This window comes from Glycine soja, chromosome 8, assembly GCF_004193775.1.
Source record: "Glycine soja cultivar W05 chromosome 8, ASM419377v2, whole genome shotgun sequence".
Classification (NCBI taxonomy): domain Eukaryota; kingdom Viridiplantae; phylum Streptophyta; class Magnoliopsida; order Fabales; family Fabaceae; genus Glycine; species Glycine soja.
Window position 1 is genome coordinate 1755228 of NC_041009.1, and position 25592 is coordinate 1780819.

The window sequence follows — 25592 nt, forward strand, 5'->3', positions numbered from 1 at the left end:
GATGATTTTATGTTGGCTGGCAAATTTTGTGTGCAATTTTATTTTGTCTTGAGCCTGACACGAATGTTTGAGCATATATAGTTCAACATTCCAACAAGTGGAAATATTGCAAAAATAAAGGGGTCAATATGCTATAAATTTATCGTCGCATTTTCCTTACGTATAACCTTTACTATGTACGTGTTTGGTTTCGCCTGTAAGAGGAAAGCGTATACAAGGGACATAAAAATCAGAAGCTATTTTTACTTTATTTTTTGGATTAAGGAGGGTAGAAGACCAAAGAGATTATTACAAAAATCAGAAATTGTTTATATAAGCTTTTATGCTAAATGTGAAAATGGTGCAATTTTGAAATCAAAGGAAGATAGTTAAGGCATTGAAAGAATAAAGTTTTTTTTTTTAGTGTAAAAGTTAAAAAAAGGGTAAAAAATCAGAAAAAAAGATAATTTTATGTATCTTAATAAAAAAAATATTTTAATTTTTTTAACAGGTGTTTTTTTAAAATACTGATTAAGATTTGTCTGTATCTAAACACCCGCTGTATTTGAATGACTGTTACTCAATTTCTGACTCTTTGGAGAAGAAATTAACTTTGTTTTTATTTTATTTTTCTCTCTTAAACAGTGATGTACCGTTTTTTTATTATTATAACCATAACCGGTGACACAGTTGTGCTGAAGTAGCCAGAGAGGGGAAGGGGCAGCAGGAGAAAACCCCATCAACGAACGAGGGCAACATCTTAGCCTCATCTGATAAGGGACAAGTTCCGTCAAAGAAACAAGAAGACTCCAAAAAGCAGTAATCTTTCGAAAAAAAAATTGCTTGAGATGCAGGGAATGCTTCAGCAGATGCGGCGTCTTGAGAAGGAGAAGACTGAAGTGCTCTTGAAGGCCGAAGACGATGTTCTCAAGCAAAAGGATGAAGAGCTCAAAAACCGTGGGCGTGAGCAAGAGAATCTTCAGACTGAGCTGAAAAAATTGCAAAATTTGCAGGAGTTTAAACCTACCATGGTATTGGTGAGTTCACTTCATATTGCATATGGATGTTTTTGTTTTTATCATGCTTTTAAATTGTGTTGAGGGCAATTGGGGGCCTATGAACCTTGCTGACTATGCTACGCTCCGTTCGCATCACGTTCAGTTGCTTAAGAGCTAATGAATGCGGAGTAACAGTTGATTCTTACTCTAACAACTAAGTAAACTAAAACACCTTGGAATGCTCGTGCATCCTTACAAGATAAATCCGTAAAGGTCCAAGCAAGTTAGACATGCGTCCACAATTGTGTGGTTGTGTTTCCTTCTCTTTTTGTGTAGAATTTGCCTGTGTTAAAAGAGAATGAACAAAACAAGGATAAGAAGAAAAAAGGGTGCTCTACCTTACATTTTGTGGATGAAAGACCAATGGAATTAGGTAAAAGCTGGAAATGTCTGATTTTAGTTCCCCAGGTTTCAATTGTACCCATTGTGTTTCTCAGGTGTCACAATTGTGTGATTTTGTTCCTCTGTCAATTGGAACTTGTTGAAGTGACATTGACATGTCTGAGGGAGCTAAAATGGCACGCAATTGCGATACATGGAGGACTCAATTGATGCAATTGGAACCCAATGGACTAAAATTGCACTTTTGCGATACTTGGGGATCCAATTGGCACAATTGGAACTGACAGACTAAAATTGCACGATCCCAATAATCAAAAGTGTAATTAAGCCTATAATTAATAGTTTGATAAATCAATAGTAATAAATTGTTATTAATAAATGAAAGCCTATATATGCATCTGAAGCTAAAAAACAATGGTCTTCAATTCTTAATTAAACACTGTGAAATAACTGGTGGAGAATTTTGTCCTGTCATCCAAACTATTAATCAGTCGGTCACACGGATCTAGGAAGCAATGGACTACTTCACTTTACCCCGTCTTGTTAGCTTCTTCATTTTTTTGCTCAAAAAGACTCAACAACCCCGTTCCATGCTCAGTATTTCTGACTTGTGTTTGTCCAAGCACTGAGCCAGATACAGAACCAACCAAAAACAAAGAAAATGAGGATGGATTATTTGAAGCAAAAGTTTCCCTTCAACCACAAAAATTTCTTTCTCAAGTCGCTTCTCACAATCTTCTTCCTAGGCCTCGCTTTCTGCATCCTCTTCTATCACTCCCTGTCCCCCCTGATTTCCCCAGTTTTGGAATCCCCATTTCCTGAGAAAGTGACATTACCAGAACCTCAAAACCCACCTCAGACTTCAACTGTTCTAGAACATGTTCCCGAACTACTACCTGTTCCACAACACCCAACTATTCTGGAACATGCTCCCGAACTACTACCTGTTCCAGAACCCCCAACTATTCTGGAACATGCTCCCGAAACTGAAGATCAACTATCTCCCACAGACTCAAGTGAGTGTTGGGTTCTTACCTTTTAACCCCTTTATACAACAAAAATATATGCACATGCATTTGGCTCTGCAATCCTGCAATGCTGTTGTGGATTTTGTTTCTCAACATAGGTTGTAGTACTGTATGTAGCTGAATGGTTATGTATGTTACATAGATGAGTTTGAGTTTTTGTACTTGGAGCCTAATATCAGCTAATTAGAATTTTGATATATCTTTTAAAATAATTATTACATCAATTTATAATCAGATTAAATTGTACCACTGAGTGCATGAATCAATTGACATGTGGTTTGTAACAAAAAATTATATGAAAATGTACATTTTAGTTAAATTCTACGTAAATTAATTGTATTGTGGGTTAGGGATGTGAATGTAAGGTTCTAATTTGAACTTAATTGAATGCAGAGAAATGTGATTACTTTAGTGGGGATTGGGTCCCGAACCCTTCGGGTCCGGCTTACACTAATGAAAGCTGTGACCTCATTGTATCTCATCAAAATTGCTTGAAGAATGGGAGGCCTGATACAGAGTTTCTGTATTGGAGGTGGGCTCCAAGAGATTGTGATTTGCCTCAGTTTGATCCAGAAAGGTTTCTCAACATGATGTGGAACAGAGCCTGGGCACTTGTTGGTGATTCCATTTCACTCAACCATGTGCAATCGCTGCTCTGCATTCTTGCCAAGGTATGTCTTCAGTCTTCACACACAATGAATGGTTCTGCTTACTACTGACTTGAAAAGTTTGTTATTGTTTTCTTTATTCCATGATGGAGAAAGTCAGTCGTTAGGCACAAGTGTTGCTTCCCTTTTTGTCTGATCTTTGTGAATGTTTGTATGAGGTTCAGAGAAGTTGCCATTTTGTACTTATGTTTTCTTGCTGATTATGTGTTGGAGCAGATCTTGCTTTCTTGGTTCCAATGCCAAATGTTGGAGGTTGGTGTATTTACTTTGAACAATAAAATCATGTAGCTGTTCAAGTGAGAAAGCTTTTATTTAGCTGCACTTGTTTGTGTAAACAAATAATAGAATAGGCCAAAGTACTTGGTAGTTAGTTATATGTTTATCAATTACTCTCGGGAACCATTGGAAGAGGAGTGATTCACTTGAACTCTTTTGTCCTTCAGGTGGAACAACCTGTCTTATTCTACTATAACAAGGAAAACAGGTGCAAAAGCTGGCGTTTTCCCTCATACAACTTCAGTATGTCACTTATTTGGTCACCATTCCTTGTGGAAGCTGCTATTTTTGAAGACGAAAATGGTGTTTCAAGTTCTAATGTTGAGCTACATCTCGACAAACTGGATAGTAAATGGACTGATCAGTACCTTGACTTTGATTACATTATTTTTTCAACTGGGAAATGGTTTCTCAAATCTGCAATCTACTATGAGAATGACACCATATTGGGCTGCCACTTCTGTCCTAAGAGGAACCTGACAGAGCTGGGGTTTAACCTGGCTTATCGGAAAGCCTTGAAATTAGTGATGAACTTCATAGTGTCTTCAAATCACAAAGGGGTGATTTTTTTCCGGACATTCACACCTGATCATTTTGAAAATATGGAGTGGTTTAATGGGGGAACTTGCAATAGAACGGCACCAATTAAAGAAGGTGAGATGGAAATGAAATATTTGAGCAAGATGCTCCGTGACGTTGAGTTAGATGAGGTTGGAAAGGCAGCTTCTGAAGCTTCAAAAAATGGGGTGAATTTGAAGCTTGTGGATATTGCTCCACTTTCACTATTGAGACCTGATGGGCATCCTGGTCCATACAGGCAATTTCATCCATTTGAAGAGGACCAAAATGCTTCTAAAGTACAGAATGATTGTTTGCATTGGTGCTTACCTGGGCCTATTGACTCTTGGAATGATATAATAATGGATATGATTGTCAATGAGTAAGAAAAAAGATACTGTAATCAGTTAAATGCTCCATACAGTTGTGAATATTGAGTGCATTGTTACTCTATATACTGTGTGTGATTCTTGACATTCATATTCATACAGAAGGACAATGGAAATTGGAGGCAAATAAATTGAATGTATAAGTATTTTTTCTTCAATAAATAATAAGTTATCCTCGAGAGACGAGTTCAGTTGGTGGAATTTTATGTTGGCTGGCGTATTGCGTGTGCAATTGTTTTTTTTTACTACACGAACGACTGCTTGAGACTTGAGCCGTTGATCATTTATTTATTTATTTGATGACATCGGTTTAGCATTTAAGTGTAAAGCAGTTGACACACTGAATTTATGGAAAAATATTTGGATTCAATCCTCATATAATATACTCTTAAAAATAAGGAAAGAGCCATAGATGTGACCTCAAACTGAAAACATATGCAAGGAACATAAAATTAAAAAAGCTATTTGAGTTTTTACATTAAATGTGAAAATTTCAATCAAAGTGGCATGCTTCCGTCTCGACTCTCGATTATAAGAAAAAATATGTTTATGTTTTTATACCGAATATTTTTATGGTTATTAAAAAGTTAGTTAATACTATTTAATGACGTTAATCTCATTTAAGAAATATTTATATTTCTTAATAATCCTTCATCGTAACTTATATTAAAAATAGAAAAGGATGATTGGAAACACAACTTTAATTAAATGAAGAGTATTTATGAAATAATATATCAAATAAGATAAAATTTGCTTAAGATAAAAAAGAAGATGTGATTTATTTTAATGACTACTAATTTGTGTAGCAAAGAAATTCCCTTTGTTTTTTTTTCGTTAACAGCCCATTCATTTCAAAACCAAACAGTAATTAGTTTTTCATTTTTATTATTATTATTAGGCTTAAATATACTTTTGATTATGTAATATATATATTTTTATTAGGCTTATATTTTTTTCAAATGATCCTTATAAATTTTATTTTTCCTACTTTAAGAAAAAATATTTTATAATAAAATAACAAGGGCTAAAATAAAAGAAATAAATTTTACAAGAACTATTTTAAATAAATAATTTTATATGAAACAAAACATAAAAGTAGTATATTACATTAACCATAAATATATTTAAGCAATATTATTATTATTATTATTTTCCATAATGGTTCAAAATTACCCGTTAATGCTTACTAGTAATTCTGTGGATCTTCAGAAATTCAAAATCGCCTGTACATGGTAAAAAAAATGATCGTGTATCTCTTCTCAGTCTCACCAACGGTCAAATAATAAAAGAAGCCAAGAGTCGCACGCACCCCTCCCTCTTTCAAATTTAAAAAATCCGACCGTTGCTCCAATCTCCTATAAAAGGCTCCTCTTTTATACACAAACAAATACACACTGACTCACTGTTCTAATTCATTTCTGAAATAGAATTCCGTTATTCTCTCTCTCTCTCTCTTGTTTCATCGATGGGTGGCACAGTTGTTGCTGAAGTACCCACAAAGAGGGGAAGGGGCAGAAGGGCCCTGAAGGAGAAAACCCCATCAACGAACGATGCTAACATCATCATAGCCACACCAATTTCGCCATCATCCGAAAAGGCGGCACAAGTTGTTCCCTCAAAGAAAAAACAAGATTCAAAGAAGCAGCAATCTTTCGAAAAAGAATTGCTGGAGATGCAGGAAATGCTGCAGCAGATGCGCCTCGAGAAGGAGAAGACCGAAGAGCTCTTGAAGGTCAAGGACGAGGCTCTCAAGCTGAAGGAAGAAGAGCTTGAAAACCGTGGCCGGGAGCAAGAGAAGCTTCAGACCGAGCTCAAAAAATTGCAGAAGTTGAAGGAGTTTAAACCTACCATGGTGAGTTCACTTCATCTAGCTTATGGATCTTTTCAGTTTTATCATCGCGATCTTTGATATTGTGGAAAATAGGCAATTGGGGCCTATGGTCGCAGAGATCCCAAAAACCCTTGACCCAAATTGTGATTGTTTACTGTTTTTTAAAATCTTTTCTTTTAATCATTTTCTTGTGCTTTTATTTTTATTTATGTGGGTGTTTCTTTCTCTCTCTTTTTTTTGGTAGAATTTGCCTGTGTTGAAAGATAATGAAGAAAAGAAGGATAAGAAGAAGAAGGGGTGCTCTGAGAAGAAACGGCCTTCTCCACCTTACATTTTGTGGATGAAAGACCAATGGAATGAGGTAAAAACAGGAAATCATTTGGGATAATTCATTCAATTTTTCTTATTTTCTCTCTTTATTTTGTTGGTTTAAGCTCAATGTTTTTTATGTATTGATGGCTTGGTGCAGATCAAGAAAGCGAACCCAGAGGCTGAATTTAAGGAAATTTCAACCATGCTAGGTGCTAAATGGAAGACTGTTAGTGCAGAAGAGAAGAAGCCTTATGAGGGGATATACCATGCGGAGAAAGAAGCTTATTTGCAGGTGATTGCAAAGGAAAAACGTGAAACTGAGGCAATGAGGTTGTTGGAAGACGAGCAGAAGCAGAGGACTGCGATGGAATTGCTTGAACAGTACATGCAATTCAAACAAGAGGCAGAAAAAGATGGCAAGAAGAACAAGTAAGTTACATATACCTCCCTTTGGACCATTCTTCTTTCTTGTGTGGTTATTGATGTTTTTTATACATGTTCACAGGAAAGAGAAGGATCCATTGAAACCAAAGCACCCCATGTCAGCTTATTTCTTGTTCACTAATGATAGGCGAGCAGCTCTTGCTGCCGAGAACAAGAATTTCTTGGAGGTAATTGCGTGCCACCCTTGTTTGTGAATTGTGATCTTAGAGTTCATTAATCATGATTGAAGAACACATATAAAGGGTTGATTGTTTAAATTCAGGTTCCAAAAATCACATCCGAAGAGTGGAAAAACATGACAGAAGAACAAAAAAGACCCTATGAAGAGGTATGCTTCTTTGGTCTATCAATTATCATTGAGTCATTTAGAGGCATAACTTATTATGTAACTCTCAGATGGCAAAGAAAAATAAGGAGCAATATGCCCTAGAAATGGAGGCTTATAAACAGAAGAAAGATGAGGAGGCTGCCCATTTCATGAAGGAAGAGGAGGAGCAGATGAAACTTCAAAAACAAGAAGCATTGCAACTGCTTAAGAAGAAGGAGAAAACTGAAAATATAATCAAGGTTTTTTCTTCTCTATCAATTGTTCTAGTCCTTTTGTTTTACATTCCAGTACTTTAGTTGATGCTAATCCACCCAAGCAATGTTGCAGAAAACAAAACAGAACCGTCAGAAGAAGAAACAGAACAAGGATGACAAGAATTCTGATCCAAACAGGCCTAAGAAGCCTGCATCCTCATTCATCTTATTCAGGTGAATTTCAAATTAAGTAACATGAAATTGGAAGTATAGTGACAATCTAACAAGTCAAAGCTTTATTCCGTGCAGCAAAGAAGCAAGGAAAACTTTACAGGAGGAGCGACCAGGAATCAGCACCTCAACCCTTAATGCACTTGTTTCATTGAAGTGGAAGGTTAGTGTTGGTTGCATCTTTAACTTGTTGTTTTGCTTAATTCAACCATATTTCATCTTTAACTTGTGTGATGCAATTTGGCTATTAGGAACTGAGCGAGGAAGATAGACAATTCTGGAATGGCCAAGCATCAAAAGCAATGGATGCATACAAGAAGGAATTGGAGGAATACAACAAATCCCTTGCTGCAACTGCATGCCAGGAGCAGAAAACCGAATAATAATTAATTGAAAAGGAAGAAAAAAACCCCTTGTGCGCATGTTCAAAATTATATTGAATATGCTATCTTCAAAATTTAGTCCTCATTAATGGCTTTCATGTAGTTGTAATTTTTTACGCAAATTCTCTTCATGCAGTTTTTATTAATCTTGAATTTGGCCATTTTTTTTAGTCTTATCTCCTTCGTGTTGTTCAATGCCTGATTTTTATTTTTTTTTTCATTTTCATTTGTTAACTAACAGGGGGGGTCCCTGTGGCATCTCTCTGGTTTTAAAAAATAAAATATATTTGAATTTTTCAGGAAAAGAGAGTATATAAATTTTATTACTTAGGAGAAGAAAGAACATTATGAGAGTATAATTTTCTAAAAAGATGAGTTTTTTTTTTCATAATCAAAATTAATTAAAGGATAGATGTACAACAGAAAACAAGATAGACAAATTGATATGGTGGGCACATTAAAAAAAAAACTAAATAACAAAATGAAAAATATTACAAGACGAGAGTTAAATCATGTTAGTTTTTTTTTAAAAATGACTTTCTGACATATATATATATGGGATTATATAACTCAGGATTTATTGTTGTTCTAGTTTATTAAAAGGCAAAAGTGATTTAAATGTGATTTTTTTTTTGTTCAAGATGGTTATAATGTGTTTACAAACCCATCTATTGTACACATTAAACATTTTTTTTACAGACATTAAAATTATGTTTGGATAGATGACAAAGAAAAAATGATTATAAATAACAATAAAAAATATTGCGAGAAGAAGAATATCATTTCACGTATTGAAAAGGAGGAGGGAAGAAAACGACAATGGAATACTAGCAACATCTGTTTCTTATATTTTATTATAAACTCATACAAGACTATATTCCTGCATCCTCTTTAAAACTAATTAGCATTAATTACTTGTTCTTTGCTCTCTGACCACCCACGTGGAATACTTTTGTCAACGCAACTCATTTTGTGATAATGATAGACGACGACGGAGCCTAATAAATACAGTGTTACCTCATAAATGTAATCAATACAGTGCCTTAATTGGCTTTTATGGCGACCTTTTTTTTTTTTTTTTTTTTTTTTTAGGTCAAACTGGTGAGACATGTGTTAGAGCATCCCAGCTGAGATCTATTGGGCTGGGCCTAGCCAGAGGCCTAAATCCGGAACAACTTTGATCTCCTTGATTTATCTTTTAGGCTTATGAGTAGCCAGTAGTTGTTTGAGGAGTTGCTTCATTGTGGAATTCAAAGGTAATCAGATGCTGCATGTCTTAATTACGTAACATGAAACATGAAACATATGATATATCACTTAACCACCGCAATTGTTGGACCAACGATACTAACCCTGCCGTACGCGTTAAGGGTCATGTCGTCACCTTCTACTCTTACTTCCTCGTGTCCAAAGTGTGATTGATTACTATTACTATGCTAAAGCATGGTTACGTTCTTTACTTGCTTTGTGTCACCGCACAAACAATAATATTTTCTTGCTTTTTAAATTTCCTATTTTCAGTTCCACTTAAATTGTATGTCTCTCCTTTTCCTTAGCTTTTATGGAGCGTTTCTCTTTCTTCATTAACTCTCTTGTTCAATTCTTCTTCTTTTTTTATGAAAATTTCTTAGATTTTTTTATTTAAATAATTAGAGGCTTGTGACAAATTCGGAATGCAAAATGATTTTAAAGGTTCAAAGGTAGCAAGCAAATCTGCAAATGTGAGTAAATGTGAAAGATTTTATAGCAAGTGAGATTAAAGTTTCATAGATCGATAATTTTTTTTAAAAAACTTGTAATTTTGTGTGAAATATGATATTTTAATTGATAGTTTTATGTATAAAAGGTTAATTACACCTTTTCGTTTTGAAAATTTTCTTTTTATCAGATTTCTCTTCTTCTTTCTTATATGTCTTTCTTGATTTCCTCATCTCTTTTCTAATTTAAATTAATTTCCTACTCTATTTTTCAATCTCACTTGATTTTCTCTTATTTCTTTTTTTTTTAATGGTCTGAACTTTGAACCTAAAATCATACATACTCCTCTAAATCCTGACCACTAGGTCAACCCTAGTGGTTTTTTTTTATTTTCTCTAATTTCTTATGATAAATTATTCTTATCTTTTTTCATTATATATAAATTTATCTATTTTAACTCGTATACTGATTTAAATTATTTAAATAAACATTAAATTTTATTGAAACCATTTAATATATATTTACTTTATATGATATGGATAATTTTCACTTTTTATGATAAACAATTACAACTATAAGTTGGATTTGACGCATGTAATGTACGAGAGCAAAAATACTAGTGTTAAATAAATTTGTTTATGAAAAATTAATAGTTTTAATAGCATCTACATGATTACTTAAATGATTTAGTCTAAAATTTATGAGTCTTACAATGTCACAAATTTAAAAATTTTACAAAAAAATTTACTCCAAATGAATTAAGCAACACTTATTTATATAAATAACTCACTTGAGTAACACATTATCAAGTCATATTCTTCAATAGTAAAAATTTATTAAGTAACATTGCTTAATTTTAAGCCACTTATGAAAGACCCCTATTGGAGATGCTATGAGAGAATAACTGTTTTATAAAATAAAATAAAAAAGAGAGAAATAACTGTAATAATTGAAAATTAAAAAACTTAAATATAATAAGAAAAACTAAGAAACTAAATTTAAATAAAAAATCATTTAGAGACTGAAGTCGATATAAACTATAACAGCACCCAAAAGTTTAATCAAATCTTTTTATATTATTTATTTTTTGAAAACAATATATATTTTCAAACCAACTACCTTGGAATTGAGCTTGCTTCTATCTATTTAGTATTTTCTAAGGGCTTTTTCTTTTTCTTTTTTATTTGGCGCAGAAATTTCGGGCTTTATCTGCCTAATTTACTTTGATAACTTATGCTCACAAATTATATGTGGCCCATATTTGTGCACCAATCCTCATATTGTTTGGTAAGATATTTATCTTTTGGATCATATTGAAATTTTCATTGTTATAAAATTGACTTTTAAAAATAATTATTATATGTCTTTTACAATAATTTTGAATGTCTTTAAAATTATTATTGTGGACAGTTAAATTTTTTCACAATAATTTCAAAACTTTCTTAAAAAATATATTTTTAGGTGATTTTTCAAAAAAGTATCTTAAAATATTTACTTACTAATATGATTTTTGAAGAACTGTTTTAGAAAAGTTATAATCACAAGTATAAAATTATAAACGAATTTTGTTTCACAAATTTGTACATATATAAATTCTAATGAGATCACGCTTATATAGGTATCACATATGTGGAAAAATTTCTATACCTAAATATGTGTAATGACATCATGGACAAAATAAAAATTATAATGACATCGACTAAATTTTACATAAAGCATAAGAAATTTTGAATTCAGTAATAAAGTGGAAAATCAAGCTTATGCATGGCTAATAGACCCTGCTAATTAGCATACACTAATATTCAGAAGTTAACAAAACTCAAACAAATCAAGAGCCTGTTAGCTACGTACAAATTAAGAAGATCCCAGCTAGTATGACAAACTGCTACAATCAATTAGTTTTATATATTATTAATATTTAACATCAATGCTAATATTTTAATATAAATATAAATGTAAATTTTCTAACATCAATGCTAATATTTTAATATAAATATAAATGTAAATATTCTAACATGTGTTATCCTGTATTAGTAACTAATGTGTCTTCGAAACGCATTAGTTAATTCACCAAGTAGGAAAAAAATTAAACATTAATAAACAAGAGAAAGATCAAGAACAATATTTACATTACCTTCCGTTTTGTGCAACTTATTATTATAATACCTGTACTATTTTTATAAACAAAATTGATCAAAACAGATAGAGCAGACTGATTATCATGTCTTTTGTCGAAGAAAAATGTCAAAAGAGACAAGAGTGAAATATAAAATGTAATACCTGTAACAAAGTACGACATTTCCTTCTTTGGACCTGAATGAAAGAAGTAACAAGAAATTAAAATGTATGCCAAATTTGTTTAATAGAAATTACAAGAAAGTTCAATCACCAACACCACAAACAAAAAAAATCTAGTACTTTTAGGTATAGGAATCCCAAAACAATGTAGTATAGCAAAAACTTTGATAGAGTTGAAGAAATAACATTCATGAAAATCCCAACGATTTATGATAGTTGATAAAGATATACCCCAAAGAGGGAAAAAGGTATTCATAACTTCATAAATCATTGTTTATCTCACTTTTTTTTTTCTTTATCTACTAGTTTGAATTATAATCAGATTGATTAGAGAATCTCCAACTAACCCCGCCTATTTATATCATCCATTGTGATTTCTATTAATTAATGATACAAGAATTATAATTTCTTCTTCTAAAATATAAACTACAAATTGATTTATTTAATTTGCTTTACTCTTTGGAAATTATAATAACAAAAAAGAAACAATAAGAAGCAGTGAATACAAGTTATTCATTAAAGAATTGAGTTGTGGTGGGTGAACAAGAGTGAACTCAAATGTTTTTTTTAGCACATTTCAAAGCTTGAATTGCTAGAGTGAACAAGAGTTTCTCTCACTTATACCTGGACATTTTGCCACAACTTTTAAGAAAAATAATTGTATTAATATTCTCTTTTACGTCGGTTCTAAATCAAAGTGATTGTAGAAATAGACAAGGCTTCAAAGAGAATTACATATGTACTCTCACACTCTCTCTATTCCCACCAGTTAACTATCAATAACAAAAACTGACGCATGCCCTACATGTTTATATTTATCCTATTATGCTTAACATTCACCCGCTAATAATCTATTTGATTGAAATAAGTGAAAATCCTATCCTCCTCCTCACATATATAGAGGGCCATGATACACTGACACCATAAAATAAAGTCAGCAATAATGCTCATAAGCAACTTAAATTTAAATGTTTGATAAAAAAAGGCACTATAAAAAGCATATATTTTATTACTTATTACATCTTTATTATAACAATCATGACTATTCTATTATCATAATCTGTGAATCGACTAACGAATGTTCTTTTTTAATTTAACTTATGATATCAAATTCAAGTTTTAAGTATATAATTACATTAAATACTCTAAAAAAGTCTTACAGCCATGTAATGTGGTCTCCATAAAAAATATATTATTTTTTTTCTTTTAAATTAATTTTTTTCTCCACATGATTATTATTATGTTATGGTATTAATGGGCTTTAAACAGTTTCAAATAATATCAGGTCCAGTAAAGTCTGCGTTGGGTTACTTCTGGTTTCTACATGTCATACCTTCGTCTAGTGTAAAATCATACTTTCTCGTTTAAAATAAACTAAAGTTGAACTTGAATCTTCATTGGGGATTTTAGTTTATGATGTTGATGGTTGGTTAGAGCAAAGGGACTGTCACGTCTCGAACCTGGGACCGATAATGGTATTGCAACAAGCAAACCATTACACCAGGCTGTAGACAGCCATTAGGGATTTTAGTTTGAATATATTGTGAAACGTTTAGGATAAAACTTTTTGAATTTAAGATATTATGTCAATATATTATTTCAAGAGTAAAAGGTTATGCAATAAATAATAAGAATTACATATCTAATCACAACAACTCATTATGTAAGATAAATTTATTAATTTATAAAAAAATAATCCAAACGATGATTATAATTAATGGACGACTGTAAAATTATTTTACAGTGAATAGAAATTAAACTCTTATTTCAATTCTTTATTATTAGCCAACCTTAATGGATTATATTTCTAATTATGTTGTGATTACAAACTTTAATTAATGTTACCTCAATTAAAATGGAAAAAAATATGTTTAAGGCTTAAATAAAAAATTAAAACTAAATTAGAACAAGCTTGTCATATATAATTATTTGTAATTGAATGATAGTATTAAAAAAACCTATATAAATATACTTTTTTCACAAGTTTAATTTTGCTTGTTTTACATTCTCATTTAATAAAAATAAAATAAAATTGCCGGTTATATATGCACACAGTAGTATTTTAAGTCGTTAAAATCTGAAAAATCAATTTAATAAATAAAATTTAAATCGTGGTGACATTCTTTTAATTAACATATAATATCCAATAGTTAATTCTTGTCGTGGATCTTGTTTTGTCTTATATTATACAAACTTATCTAATCCCTAGTCAAACTTCCTATTAAAATTCCAATTTCACAGTTGTCCAGATTACCCATATATATATATACTTTTCCATGCATGGCATATTTATCACGAGTAGATCAGCCACTTCCAACTGTCTCTATCCGAAAAGTGCGAATGTGTACACCTGGAAACTCATAACTGCGTTTTGCATATCTTTCCACATGGTTTTAGGTTATTGCGTATTCTAGCTTCTTAAGTCGTTAACCTGTACATTTCAGGTTTCAATTCCACAAAACTGCTGGTAATCTTAATTAAAAAAAAGTAGAACGGTTATTAGTTTTTTTTGCAAGTCAAAAGATTTAATTAAAATTAAGTGAGAGCATGAAACGGTTATTAGTTAAAGTTTCTATATTAATTTTATGCATTTTTAGTTGATCAAAACTAAATAATTCAATGAAAGATCCAAAAAGTTAAGCAACGTATTAATTTTAAAGAAACTAAATTATTAATATTTATATATTAATTTTAATGCATTCAGAGACAAACTAATTTTAGCAAACAGTTCGAAGCAATTATCACACAGGTGTCGAACAGGTTGTGTTTCAAAACAACGAACAAAAGAAATATAACTATGGGAAACGCAAATACTTAAATTTGTCGAGGTTTTATATATTAGCAAGACAACCGCGTCCACACGATTATTTATTTATTTATTTATTTTTATAATTGAGTATTAATTTAATTAACTGGTGGATTAAGTTAACTCATTCCATTAATTAATCCATGGTTGAATATCATGGCACTTATAGCCAAGTATGTACTAGAACGTGTGAATGCGATATGACATGATTCAAGATTTTCAAGGGGCCGCTTTTATTCCACGTCCCGCTGTCCCACTACATTCTCATTTATTCATATCTATATTATTAATTGATTTCAATCCACTTAACTATTACGCCATCGTTTTTTTTTTTTTAACTTTTCTAGAATAGAAGCTTACCTGTAGTTTAATATATGATTATTGCCCAATGTAGAGCAGGTAACAGTGAAATTGAAAAAAATAAAATAAAAAGTATCCTCACGGATTTAATGGTAATGGGGTCAACATCCGCGAAACCCACTCTTTCCATGTCACAACCGCGTTTGATCCTTCACCAACCATCACATAAAAGTGGTCAAACGTCACTCTCTCTAAACCCTCTTCTCTATTTACTCATCTATATCTTCTATCCATCCCTCTCAAACCTCCTCCTATATACTACGTAGAATCCAACACAACACTCACGAAAATTAAGAAAACACTGCTATATTAATATCTTCACAACGTAACCTTGATCTCCACAACATGGAGAAATCGAGAGAAGAAAAGCTTAGCCAAGTTTGGGATTGTGGCAGCACCCTTTATGATTCCTACGAGCTCAACTCCTTCAAACGCCAATTAAACACGGCAATAGCGAATTCCCCGAGCAATAGAAGAACCCTTTCCATGTCTCATTTACCCGAACGTTGTCTCTCATCACTACAATCACAGCCACAGCCACCCATGTCCAACAACAACAAGTCTTTCAAGATCTCTCGAACCTTCCAGAAACTCCTTCGATTTGTTTTCAAGTCCAGCAACAAATTAAGGATTTCTAGCACCCGTAATACTACTAGTAACAATATTAGTACTTTCCAAGTGGCAGAGAAATATGCCAATGACCGTTTATACGTTGTTTATGATAAATCTGAACCGGTTCTCTCCACAATTCCCGAACTTCCAGAGTTTGAGGTGGGTGTGCTTTCGCCGGATATCACTTCCTTCGTCAGAAAGTCGTCGTCGGAGCGGTTTATGGCCACCACTGCTATCGGTATTTCGTGTGCTTAACACAATTGCCTCAGTCTTTAGATGATGATAATTATTATTATTTCACTGTCATAACGTAGAAATTAGCGTATGTGTATAGTTGGTTTATGCTTTTGTTATAAGTTTCAAATTGGATGATTCACGATGTAATTGTTTAACTTTTATTTTACAAGGCAGCGTTGAATCCTGGGATCGCGTACAACTTGGACGTTTATGTGAATTATCATTATTATTAATAAAAGCGAAAAAGATTTATAAGCGTACACTATAATTAGGATTCGAAGTCAACTACCTAGGAGACGCGTTTATTAAGTGTTTATACACATGCGCCTGCAAAAGAATTCAAAATCAAAAAGTTGTTAGTTTGTCATTTTGTTTTTTTTTTTCCTAAAGGTAGTTGATTTGAGAGAGTAATCTTCATATTTTTATAATGGCAATAGTTAGTGTTAAGAAATTGAATTTATGATTTTCGTACGAATGGTATTAGCTGAAAGCAAACCTGCCGCAAATAGAATTTTTTTATACTGATTACTGATTAGTATATGTTTTATTAAAGAATGCATTATCTTCTTAGATGTTTTTATTAAATTAAGAATGAACTGTGTTATTAATTTATTTATGAAATATTTTAAATGTATATCCCATTTTGCAATGTATGTAGGTAAAACCTAAAAGAAAGAGAAAGAGAGACTAGGCATCAAAAAAAGAGAAAGAGAGACTAAATTTTCAGGGCTGGAAAAAGGGCAAAATTCATATATTTTTAAAAGTTTGAGAATTAAATTTATCAATTTGAAAGTATATGAACCAAAATCAAGTTTGGTTAAGAGTTTAGGGAGAAAAAAAAAACATATTTTTTCTAAAAAAAGTAAACTAAAAAGGTGTGTTATTACTTTTCACAAAATCTTTTTTAAATGTGTTCGTGAATGAATTACATTATTGAAATATGCAAGCAATATCGGATTTTACATTTAAACCCGAAAAAGATGAAAATCAATGTGCAGCATGGGCCCTTGTGGCTTTGTCAATGGGACCCTTAACAATTATAAAAACTGGACCCAGAAAGCAATAGCACATGCATGCTAATTTTATGAAGAAAGATAAGGTGTGCCAATCAAGGGAGTCCGGTCCATCTTGTTGTAGGTTGAATCAAATATTCAAATGTGAGTTAATTTACAACAAGTCAAACAAAACTCGAAAACTGCCAATATTTAATGTAGTTTCCGGATTTGGAGTAGTATTTTGATTGCCCCGTTAGTTTACATTTTATTTAATTAAAAAACTAAAATAATGATTTATTTGATTAATTTATATTTAAGCAACTTTCTAAATCAATATTTATATTGTAAGCAAATTAGTAATTATAATATTTTAGATTTGCAGCATGTAATCTAATCAACCAGCATTCTAAATAATTGTAACCTTTTTCAAATGAAGGATAGCCCAATAGAGCAGTTAGTAAATGGGCCAGCCCGTTTGGATAACAGGTTGAGAAGTTGAACGGTCCCAATGTTGCATGCATCAAGCAGAAGCAAGAGATGATGAGATAGAATAGAAGAGAGTTGAGTTTGAGTGAACAAGCCTTCCCCTCGTGTCCCTCCAACAACAAGATTTCTGCATCATCATTGACTCCCAGAGCATCGCTCCTCAGCTCTTCGCCTTTTCCTTGTTTCCCTACATGGGATTCTTGTACTTCATTACCAAGTCCAAGACTGCTCCAAACCTCACCATCTTCGGCTTCTCCTTTTGGTTGCCTTTGTTGGAGCCACTAGTCACTCTCTCTATCTCTTTGCTCCATTTATTTTTATCACTTGCTTTAACTTATAAACGTTGCTGATTTTCTGTGTTTTGAACCTTGTACAATTAAACAGTACCAGCTGGAATTTATGGTGAGTTAATTTGTTGAAAATGATGTTTAATTTGATGATAAATTTAAAGAAGATGGATGGATGTTTGATTTTTGTTTTTATGTTACACAGCGAAGGTGCATTATGGGACTTCTTTGTCCAACGTGGTGGGGCTGAGTCACTCCTCACTCTCACTAACTTGTTCATTGTCTTGGGTCTCAGAGAGGCTCTCAGAAAAGCTCAAAATTCACAAGATCAAAATGCTTCCACTCCTAACTCAGTCTTGGACGAGTAGAACAACAACAACAAGAATCCTAGGATGCAGATTTCATGTTACAAGCCATTCTATTGTCACTTTGTCACTATCATTATATATTTGTATCATTTCAGGCTCTGGGGCTGCTGTAAATAAATATGGATATTTGTGTAACTAAGTCATCAATTGGAATGAAATTACAGAGTTTTGGCCAGCGTATCCAATTTTGATGTGTAATTTTTTATCTGCTCCCTTTAATGCCCTTCTACTAAAGACGTGTCTTGTAGGTTGTACCAATGCAAATTTGCAGAAACTATTTTATTTGAAAGTGCATACTGCTAATTGCTAACACGGAGCCAAAATTGCAATTCTGATATTGACTACAAGGACGTTCATAAGTGCTGCAGTTGCTCATTCTTTATTCTACAATTCTACTGCTGTCTGAAATTGTCCCGTTTTATGAAGACTACATTCTTATAGTATTCCATTTATAGTGCAATCAGCACAAAAATCCTGGGGTATTGAAAGGGAAATTTGGATCAATTTCCACCGGATCAAGTGAGAAATTGAAATCAGGAATTGGAGAATTGGTTGCTGATGTGTTGGTGGAAATGATCTCATTGATATCGGATTTCGAATGTGACCTGTTGTAGATCCCATCAAACTCATTCATCTGGAAAGTTGGAGATGGGAAATAATTTGATTCTGGTGTTGTTGGGGATAACAGGTGTGTTTGGTATAGGTCGCTTAAGAAGGAGTCATTCTCCAGGGCCAAAGGAATCAAGCTGTGGTTGTCTTGTTTCATGCATCCAAATGAAGTGGAAGGGAAAGTGAAAGCATATGCCATATCTCCATTGTCCAGATTATCTGTGTTGACAGACAAGATACTTCTGAACTTTGCAAGGCTTTCTTGTGATGCCTGTGCATGGTGAATGTCAATGTTATGACTGTGTGCTGGTTTCTCATGTTTTTCTGGTGACTTGGGTGGCAGAACGGCATTGTTTCCCTGAGAACAGGTATGATTTCCTCTGTAAGTTATGTCAAACATTGTGGGATCTTCATCTGATCTCTGCACTTGCTTTGTTGCCCAACAGCCCTGAGTGCTGCGGAAGGTGCACCTATAGTAACTTCTGCAAATTGTCACAATGAGTCGTTAATTAGAAGCTGGCCAAGGTGAAGGCAATTTTATCCTTAAGAAAACTTGTAATTCTTTTTAAAGCAGGACCGAGGGAAGTTCTCTCACCTGGGATATTTGGCTCCAAGGATGTCTTTCTGACCATATTTTCTCCAGTTGTAACCATCTTCATGTGGTCCTTCAAGACCACTCTCACAGCTCACTCTTACACGATCCATCCATTTGGGCGTTATCTTTCTGAAAGCAATTAAAAAAGAAACACAAATACAAGTTAGGAGCTATAGTATAACCAGTTACCAGACATAGCTGATGTTTATGTGCCAGGAAACAGCTACCAAGTCTGTTCAGTAATATTCACCTTTTCTTTGAATTATGGTGATCCTTGATGGCCCCATGAACGTCCTCGCGCAGAGGACTTCCATGGACAGATAATGGGGACTCGGGTAGCAAAGTTGGTGTTGCTTGATTCATGCCCTGCAACTCGGAAGTTGATGCATTGCTGCATCTTAGAATCAGTAGAGCCTTTTCGTAAGAAGATAATATCCTCTGCAGAAGCAGATCTCTTGTGTCAACTGAATACGGCAACTTCAAGTCAGCCTTCAACTTCCTTGCTACCTCCATCCCCTGAATTAGCTCATTGATGAGTGTGTTCCGCTCCCAGCTCAAGTCACTCTCCATTTTTGTCTTGTTTTATAATATTGCCAAAATGGTCGTAGATGATGCTCTTCTCTGGAAGCAATAGTTTCGTTTTCTGCTGAAGAAAATTACGAGAACCTTGGAGTGGTGAGGTATAGTAAACAATGAACATGGACTTAGCCAGAACGAGACTTGAAATTTCAAATGGATTTCTTAGGATTGAGTGGTTTGTGGTAGAAGAGAGCGAATTAGGCTAGTGAAAGGTAAGGTGTGTTTTTTGCTGAATGAAGGCCATGTATTTAAAGGGTGGCAAATGAGGAGTTAGTGTTGGAGGGTTGAAAGTCCAAGTTTGACTGAGATGTGCGAGTTTTTCAGCTAAGACCGGTATTTGATGAGTGAATAGTGTGATGAATAAGAAAGCTGACCGAGTCCACTTCAAATGATAGGGTCCATGATCCTGCGAGGCATCATTTAATTTGAAGGCTTCAAATGAATTTTCAAACCTCACTCCGCGTGATCGCTTTGGTCCCTTAAGAGAAAGAGAAACCAAGAAACATAGAAGACTGCTTACGTGACATTGTTCTTTTCATCTACCCAATTTCTTCGTTCATCTTCGCCTAAGTGGCCAAGTCAACTTAAAATAAATAGATAGTTCCATGCTCTCTACTGTTTCTCACCTTGGAGGGTTGTCGCCTTCTGCACTCTTCATATCTGAGGAAAGTTAAGTCTGAAAAACAACATTTGACGGATGAGTTATTTTAACAGACATTTAATTTCTTTTAAATACTACTAAAACAATACTGTTTTTAGAAGTGTGTTAGTACACATATACACACCACAATAAATAAATAAAGCACTCTGATTTATTCATGAACTGTATTATTATTCTCTTAAAAAATTAATTGTATTATTATTGAAAATCATTGACTTGTATTATAATTACTTTAAAAAATTATATCATGAGCATTAATTAATAGATAGAGTAAATTTTTATTCGGATTATGTATCAAAATTAAACTCTCGCTATATACGATTTGACATAAATAATGGTAAAATGAGTAACCTTTGATGAGAAAATTAATTGTTTATATGAATTATTCACTGTAAGAAGGAGTCTAGTATATAGGGAGGAAGTGGGAGATTTCTCTTTACATACAGTACTCTAGTTCTCTTAGTTGTGTTAACCCTTTTGAGTGCTCTCCCAAAGAGTTTGGTTTTTGTTTTTGTATTAAAAAAACACAACTATTTGATTAATCAATATCTAATAATTTAAAAATGACTCAAATCATTTATGCTCTTATCTTAAAATTGGACAAGAATCTAAAACAGAGGTGACTGATCCAAATCTCTGTTATCATGTAAGTAGGCTTAAAGCATGGTGGACAATTAGTTAGCATGAATTTCAACTAAACGGACAACGATTAACATAATTTACTTCGAGTGCACTGCGTTTCAAGTTTTTTTTGGGTATTTAATTTTATTGTTAAATTTTCGAAACTTACTGCTGTTTTCACACCAATGCCTTTTTTTATATATAGCCAATGCATTATTTCTTTCTTTGTGTTACCAAAAGTCAACATTTGAATGCTTCATTATAATTGTCTTCTTTGAATAAAAGGAGATATTTTAGCCGCCAAACTCATCATTGCTTTTCCACCTTGGCTTTACTTTTATTTTGAAGGAAGAAACTTATATTATATCAAGATGGATAATAGGGTCAGTACAAGAGTTAGGATATCTTCGTCAGCTATTTCTAAAATTTTATTTAATATAAAAGCCGCAGTTATGTACACATATCAAAATTTGAGCCATTGGAAACTGCCGGGGATCTCTACTCTCCACTTTAATATATACGTAGCTGTAGATGCATGATCCATCATCGTGATACACAATTATGTAAAAAGGAAAGAAACTTTATAATGCTAGTTATCACTAAGGTGGAAACCTATCACGAAAAAAGAAACACTAAGGTGGAAATAGATTAGACAATTTGGTACAGGTTGACAGTCTAATTTACATATGTTCTGATTTGGCTCTTAACTTGTTTATTATATAAAACCACTTTCTAAAAAGTATGATTAAGTCTGTAAAAAAAAGGTTTGCTACAAGTAGATTAGATTTAGACTTCATCTTTTTAATGAAAATCAGACTTATCATAATCTAACTTGATTTAACTTAATTTTATTCTTATCCAACAACATCGAATGATTAATATAAGAGTAATTACATCATGACTCGTCCATCTCATAAATTATAGTTGAGTATATCAACTCATTAAGTGTGTGCATGTTTGGATGAATTTGTAAATAATTTTGAATAAAATTATTTTTAAAAAATTGGTTTTGGTTAAACTTTATTTTGAAATTAACTTATTTATGTTCATATATTTTTTTGTAAAAGCAATTTCGTTGTAATTTTTTATTTAACACAATTTATTTTTCAACATTTTCAACCAAACTAAAGATATATTGGAAGCAAAATCTAACAATAATTAAAAAAATCGTGTCATCAATTTTGATATTTCCCTCGTTGCAAACGCAGATTCCAATATTCATTTCCTTTTATAAAGAATCAGAAAATACAATAAAAAGAAAATTTTAAAATATATTATGGATGCTCATCTCAATACTCTAGTCTATTTTGACGATCTTCTGAACGAAATTAATTTGGTATATATTCACTGGGCAAAAATGCCAAAAATAAAAAAAGAAGGTGATGACACTATAGAATATGATACAAAGATAATAGTGATATATACATATTCTTGGTTCCATTAAGAAAAAGGAGATTCCAAGTTTGTTGATTGATGGAACGGTAGTAAGTAGTAAGTCTCGTGTCTTATGAATGTCTTCCTATATATAAGGGCTTTCGTCTCAAACCTTGGAAACAAACTAAGCAACACACACACTTGAATTTATCAGCATGGCCTCCGTTCAGTGCCACAAAAGCTGCCAACAGAAAAGCCAGAACGCCTCGTTTGGGCAGAAGGTTTCAGACTTCTTCAAAGGGCATCGACATAATTAATAGCCACAGCTCCAATGATTCCACCAAAACCCACACCACACAAACCAAAGTGGTTTCCCAATCAGGGTCAAGCCACTTAACCACCAAAACTCGAACACAATGAATTGGGATAACTTCAATAACTGATCTAAATTTAGTTATACAACAACTAACAAATGACAACAGCTTTCCAAGTTGAAAATTTACTTTTGACTATATCTACAAGGTATTGAAAATCCTTAGGTCTTTCAATTTTATTCATAATGGAAACTCCAAAATATTTTCCTTAGGGAAAAGTTTTCCTTAAAGCCAAATATGAAACCAAAAATATGCTTTGTGGTAGAGTTAACATTTTTAGACTACACTATTGTGTTTGTCTTTTAGCTTTCAAAAATTATTTTATAAAATTACTTTCAAAAACTAATTTTTAGACTATAGAAGTGATGGAAAATGTGAAAGTGTAAGGGAAAACATGAATAGTAAAAATTTAAAATAGAAAGCTAAAACAACTTAAAATATGTTTTGATTTTCTGATTTTGTTGTCTTCTGGCCCAGAGATATCGTCGTGAGTTCACCCAAACTTAATGAGAACATATCATCAAATTAATCTAAAATATTTTACATTAACATGTGTCACAGTTAGAGAATGCAAAATAATCATACCCATAGTCGATAAATAACCAATGGAGTTGTAAACATATATCATGACTCATACATTAATTACTTTAATTTTGTTAGCTTTTCAACAATCGATTTTTTTTATATAAATTTATTTACAAGAAAGATCAAGCAAATAAGAGGCTTAGCTTCAATGTCAAAGTGATAAGAAGCCTAAAACAGAAAGATATGTTTAACGGCTTCTAATCAATAATGGAGATTATGATTCTAATAATACAAATAGAAAACTTACGGAGTCATTTTTAATTACAAAGTTTATAATTCTCAATATATTAGATGTATTTATAAACAACTTTTGAGATAACGAATACTTAACAGACGAGAGAAAAAAATAATAGCCAATATGCCATGAGTTGTTCACCAGAAACAAAAATGCCATCTCGGCTTTCCATAGCTTTTCTTTTTCTTAAATTCTTGGTCCACAAATTGAGTGGGAACTTAATCAGCATGTCTGTGCCATCTATGGTGCTAACGCCATGAAACTAGGTTCTCTCAATTTATTTTTTGATATGTTGTGGAAGGACGCAGAGAATAAGTTCCGTTTTCTGTTTCTTGATAAAATATGGTAAGACTACTTTTATTCAGACCATATTTCAAGAAAGCATAATTGAAATTGTTATTTTATTTCTCCACTACAGAGGGAGGGGAGGAGCCTCACCATGCCAATAAAAGGCCCTTAATAAGCTACCATGCATGCAGCTGCAAGGAAACAAACAAATCACAACTAAGCAACACAAACTATTGCAATGGCTTCTGTTCAGTGTGAGAAACCCAACACCACAGTTGAAGTTAGCCAACCAAAAAGCCATCACAAACCCAATACTGCAATTGAAGTATGCCAACCCAAAACCCAACACAGCTCGTTCGGCCAAAAATTATCTGAGATAACTAGCAAGGCTTTCAAAGGGCGTCATGGCAGCAACCAAAATCAACTTCAATACTATAGCCAAACTCAGGTTGAGTCCCAAGGCCACAATGGCACCAAAACAGAGGCTCACTACTATGGCCAAACTCAGACCCAAAATGACAAAAAACATGGGGTCTCCAAAACCCAGATCACAGTTACTGTCGTCCAAGCACAAATTACCCACACCGAGAAGAAGGACCCTTATCCTTATGATACCACTACAACATGCTTTGGGGCTCATGCAAAGAAGAATGGAGAGCTCAACAACAATAAGAAGGATATGAACTTGTTCCGGAGGATTAAGAATGGCTTATCCCGCCATAATAACAATGAAGGAGGCAACAGCAGCAGCAGTGATAGCGAAAGTGATGATGAGAAGTGCCCAAAGACAAAGGTAACTAAGGGCACTTATATGCACAGGAGTACAAGTCTATTTTTAAAAATCATCACATGGAAACGAAAATATTTTACATTAAATGCTTGCATGTTGGGTTAGAACAAGATTTTGTTTGTTTCATTGCTAAGTCTTGACTTCTCTGTTTACGTCTGCAGAAAGGAGGAAACTGCAAGCAGGACGCAACTAAGACAAAGCCAGTTTAACTGACGGAAAGAACATCGCCACAAAGTGTGTTTACGATTTCATCTGTTCTTGTACCCAAATAGTTGGGAAAAATAAATTCCAATATTTCACTTGGCTGTGAGTATCTTATGATAAATAATATATTTTGAAGTTTACCTACATTTACTGGTCTGTTCAACAACAGGATCTTATAGTACCTTTGTTGCCTAGTCTGTTTGGATTGAAGTTTGAAAAATTGTTTGAGTAAACTTGATTTTGCAAAATTGATTTTAGTTAAATTTTAAGTGAACCAATTTATGTTTAGGAAAATTTATCATTTAAAATAACACTTTTAAAAGTACAATTGTTAATATGGGTGCATAAATATTGTTTTAAGTTATAGAATAATATTCAATTATGAGGATATTTTTTATCAATGTACCTCCAACTGGATTTTTCTTCACTGCAAAAGCAACAAGAATATTGTTTTTGCGGTGAGACAACAGAACCTTGGTTTTCACTTTTCATGCAAAATCAATTTTGCT

General features: G+C 33.0%; 5 protein-coding genes and 1 long non-coding RNA gene across 6 annotated transcripts; 5 read left to right on the forward strand and 1 right to left on the reverse strand.

The window, feature by feature from the left end:
• Positions 1-1771: 1771 nt before the first annotated feature.
• LOC114423291 (protein trichome birefringence-like 23) lies at positions 1772-4477 on the forward strand. The gene is made up of 4 exons (XM_028389993.1): positions 1772-2395; positions 2801-3078; positions 3292-3327; positions 3519-4477. Exons 1-4 carry the CDS (start codon positions 2041-2043, stop codon positions 4293-4295), a joined length of 1446 nt encoding a protein of 481 aa, XP_028245794.1. The 5' UTR covers positions 1772-2040; the 3' UTR covers positions 4296-4477.
• A 1194-nt stretch (positions 4478-5671) lies between these two features.
• Positions 5672-8197, forward strand: LOC114421069 (high mobility group B protein 6-like). Its single transcript, XM_028386848.1, has 9 exons — positions 5672-6150; positions 6374-6490; positions 6599-6870; positions 6947-7052; positions 7148-7213; positions 7282-7452; positions 7541-7641; positions 7717-7801; positions 7890-8197. The coding sequence occupies exons 1-9, from the start codon at positions 5764-5766 to the stop codon at positions 8019-8021; spliced, it is 1437 nt and encodes a 478-aa protein (XP_028242649.1). The 5' UTR covers positions 5672-5763; the 3' UTR covers positions 8022-8197.
• A 7183-nt stretch (positions 8198-15380) lies between these two features.
• LOC114421072 lies at positions 15381-16292 on the forward strand. The gene has a single exon (XM_028386850.1). It carries the CDS (start codon positions 15529-15531, stop codon positions 16048-16050), a length of 522 nt encoding a protein of 173 aa, XP_028242651.1. The 5' UTR covers positions 15381-15528; the 3' UTR covers positions 16051-16292.
• A 1133-nt stretch (positions 16293-17425) lies between these two features.
• LOC114421073 lies at positions 17426-18348 on the forward strand. The gene is made up of 2 exons (XR_003668482.1): positions 17426-17915; positions 18006-18348. It is a non-coding gene; the product is annotated as an uncharacterized LOC114421073 (long non-coding RNA).
• Positions 18281-20187, reverse strand: LOC114421071 (probable WRKY transcription factor 41). Its single transcript, XM_028386849.1, has 3 exons — positions 19623-20187; positions 19373-19501; positions 18281-19259 (listed from the first exon to the last, which is right to left on the reverse strand). Exons 1-3 carry the CDS (start codon positions 19940-19942, stop codon positions 18629-18631), a joined length of 1080 nt encoding a protein of 359 aa, XP_028242650.1. The 5' UTR covers positions 19943-20187; the 3' UTR covers positions 18281-18628.
• A 4034-nt stretch (positions 20188-24221) lies between these two features.
• On the forward strand, positions 24222-25230 carry LOC114423029. Its single transcript, XM_028389630.1, has 2 exons — positions 24222-24882; positions 25041-25230. Exons 1-2 carry the CDS (start codon positions 24328-24330, stop codon positions 25086-25088), a joined length of 603 nt encoding a protein of 200 aa, XP_028245431.1. The 5' UTR covers positions 24222-24327; the 3' UTR covers positions 25089-25230.
• The last annotated feature ends 362 nt before the right edge of the window (positions 25231-25592 follow it).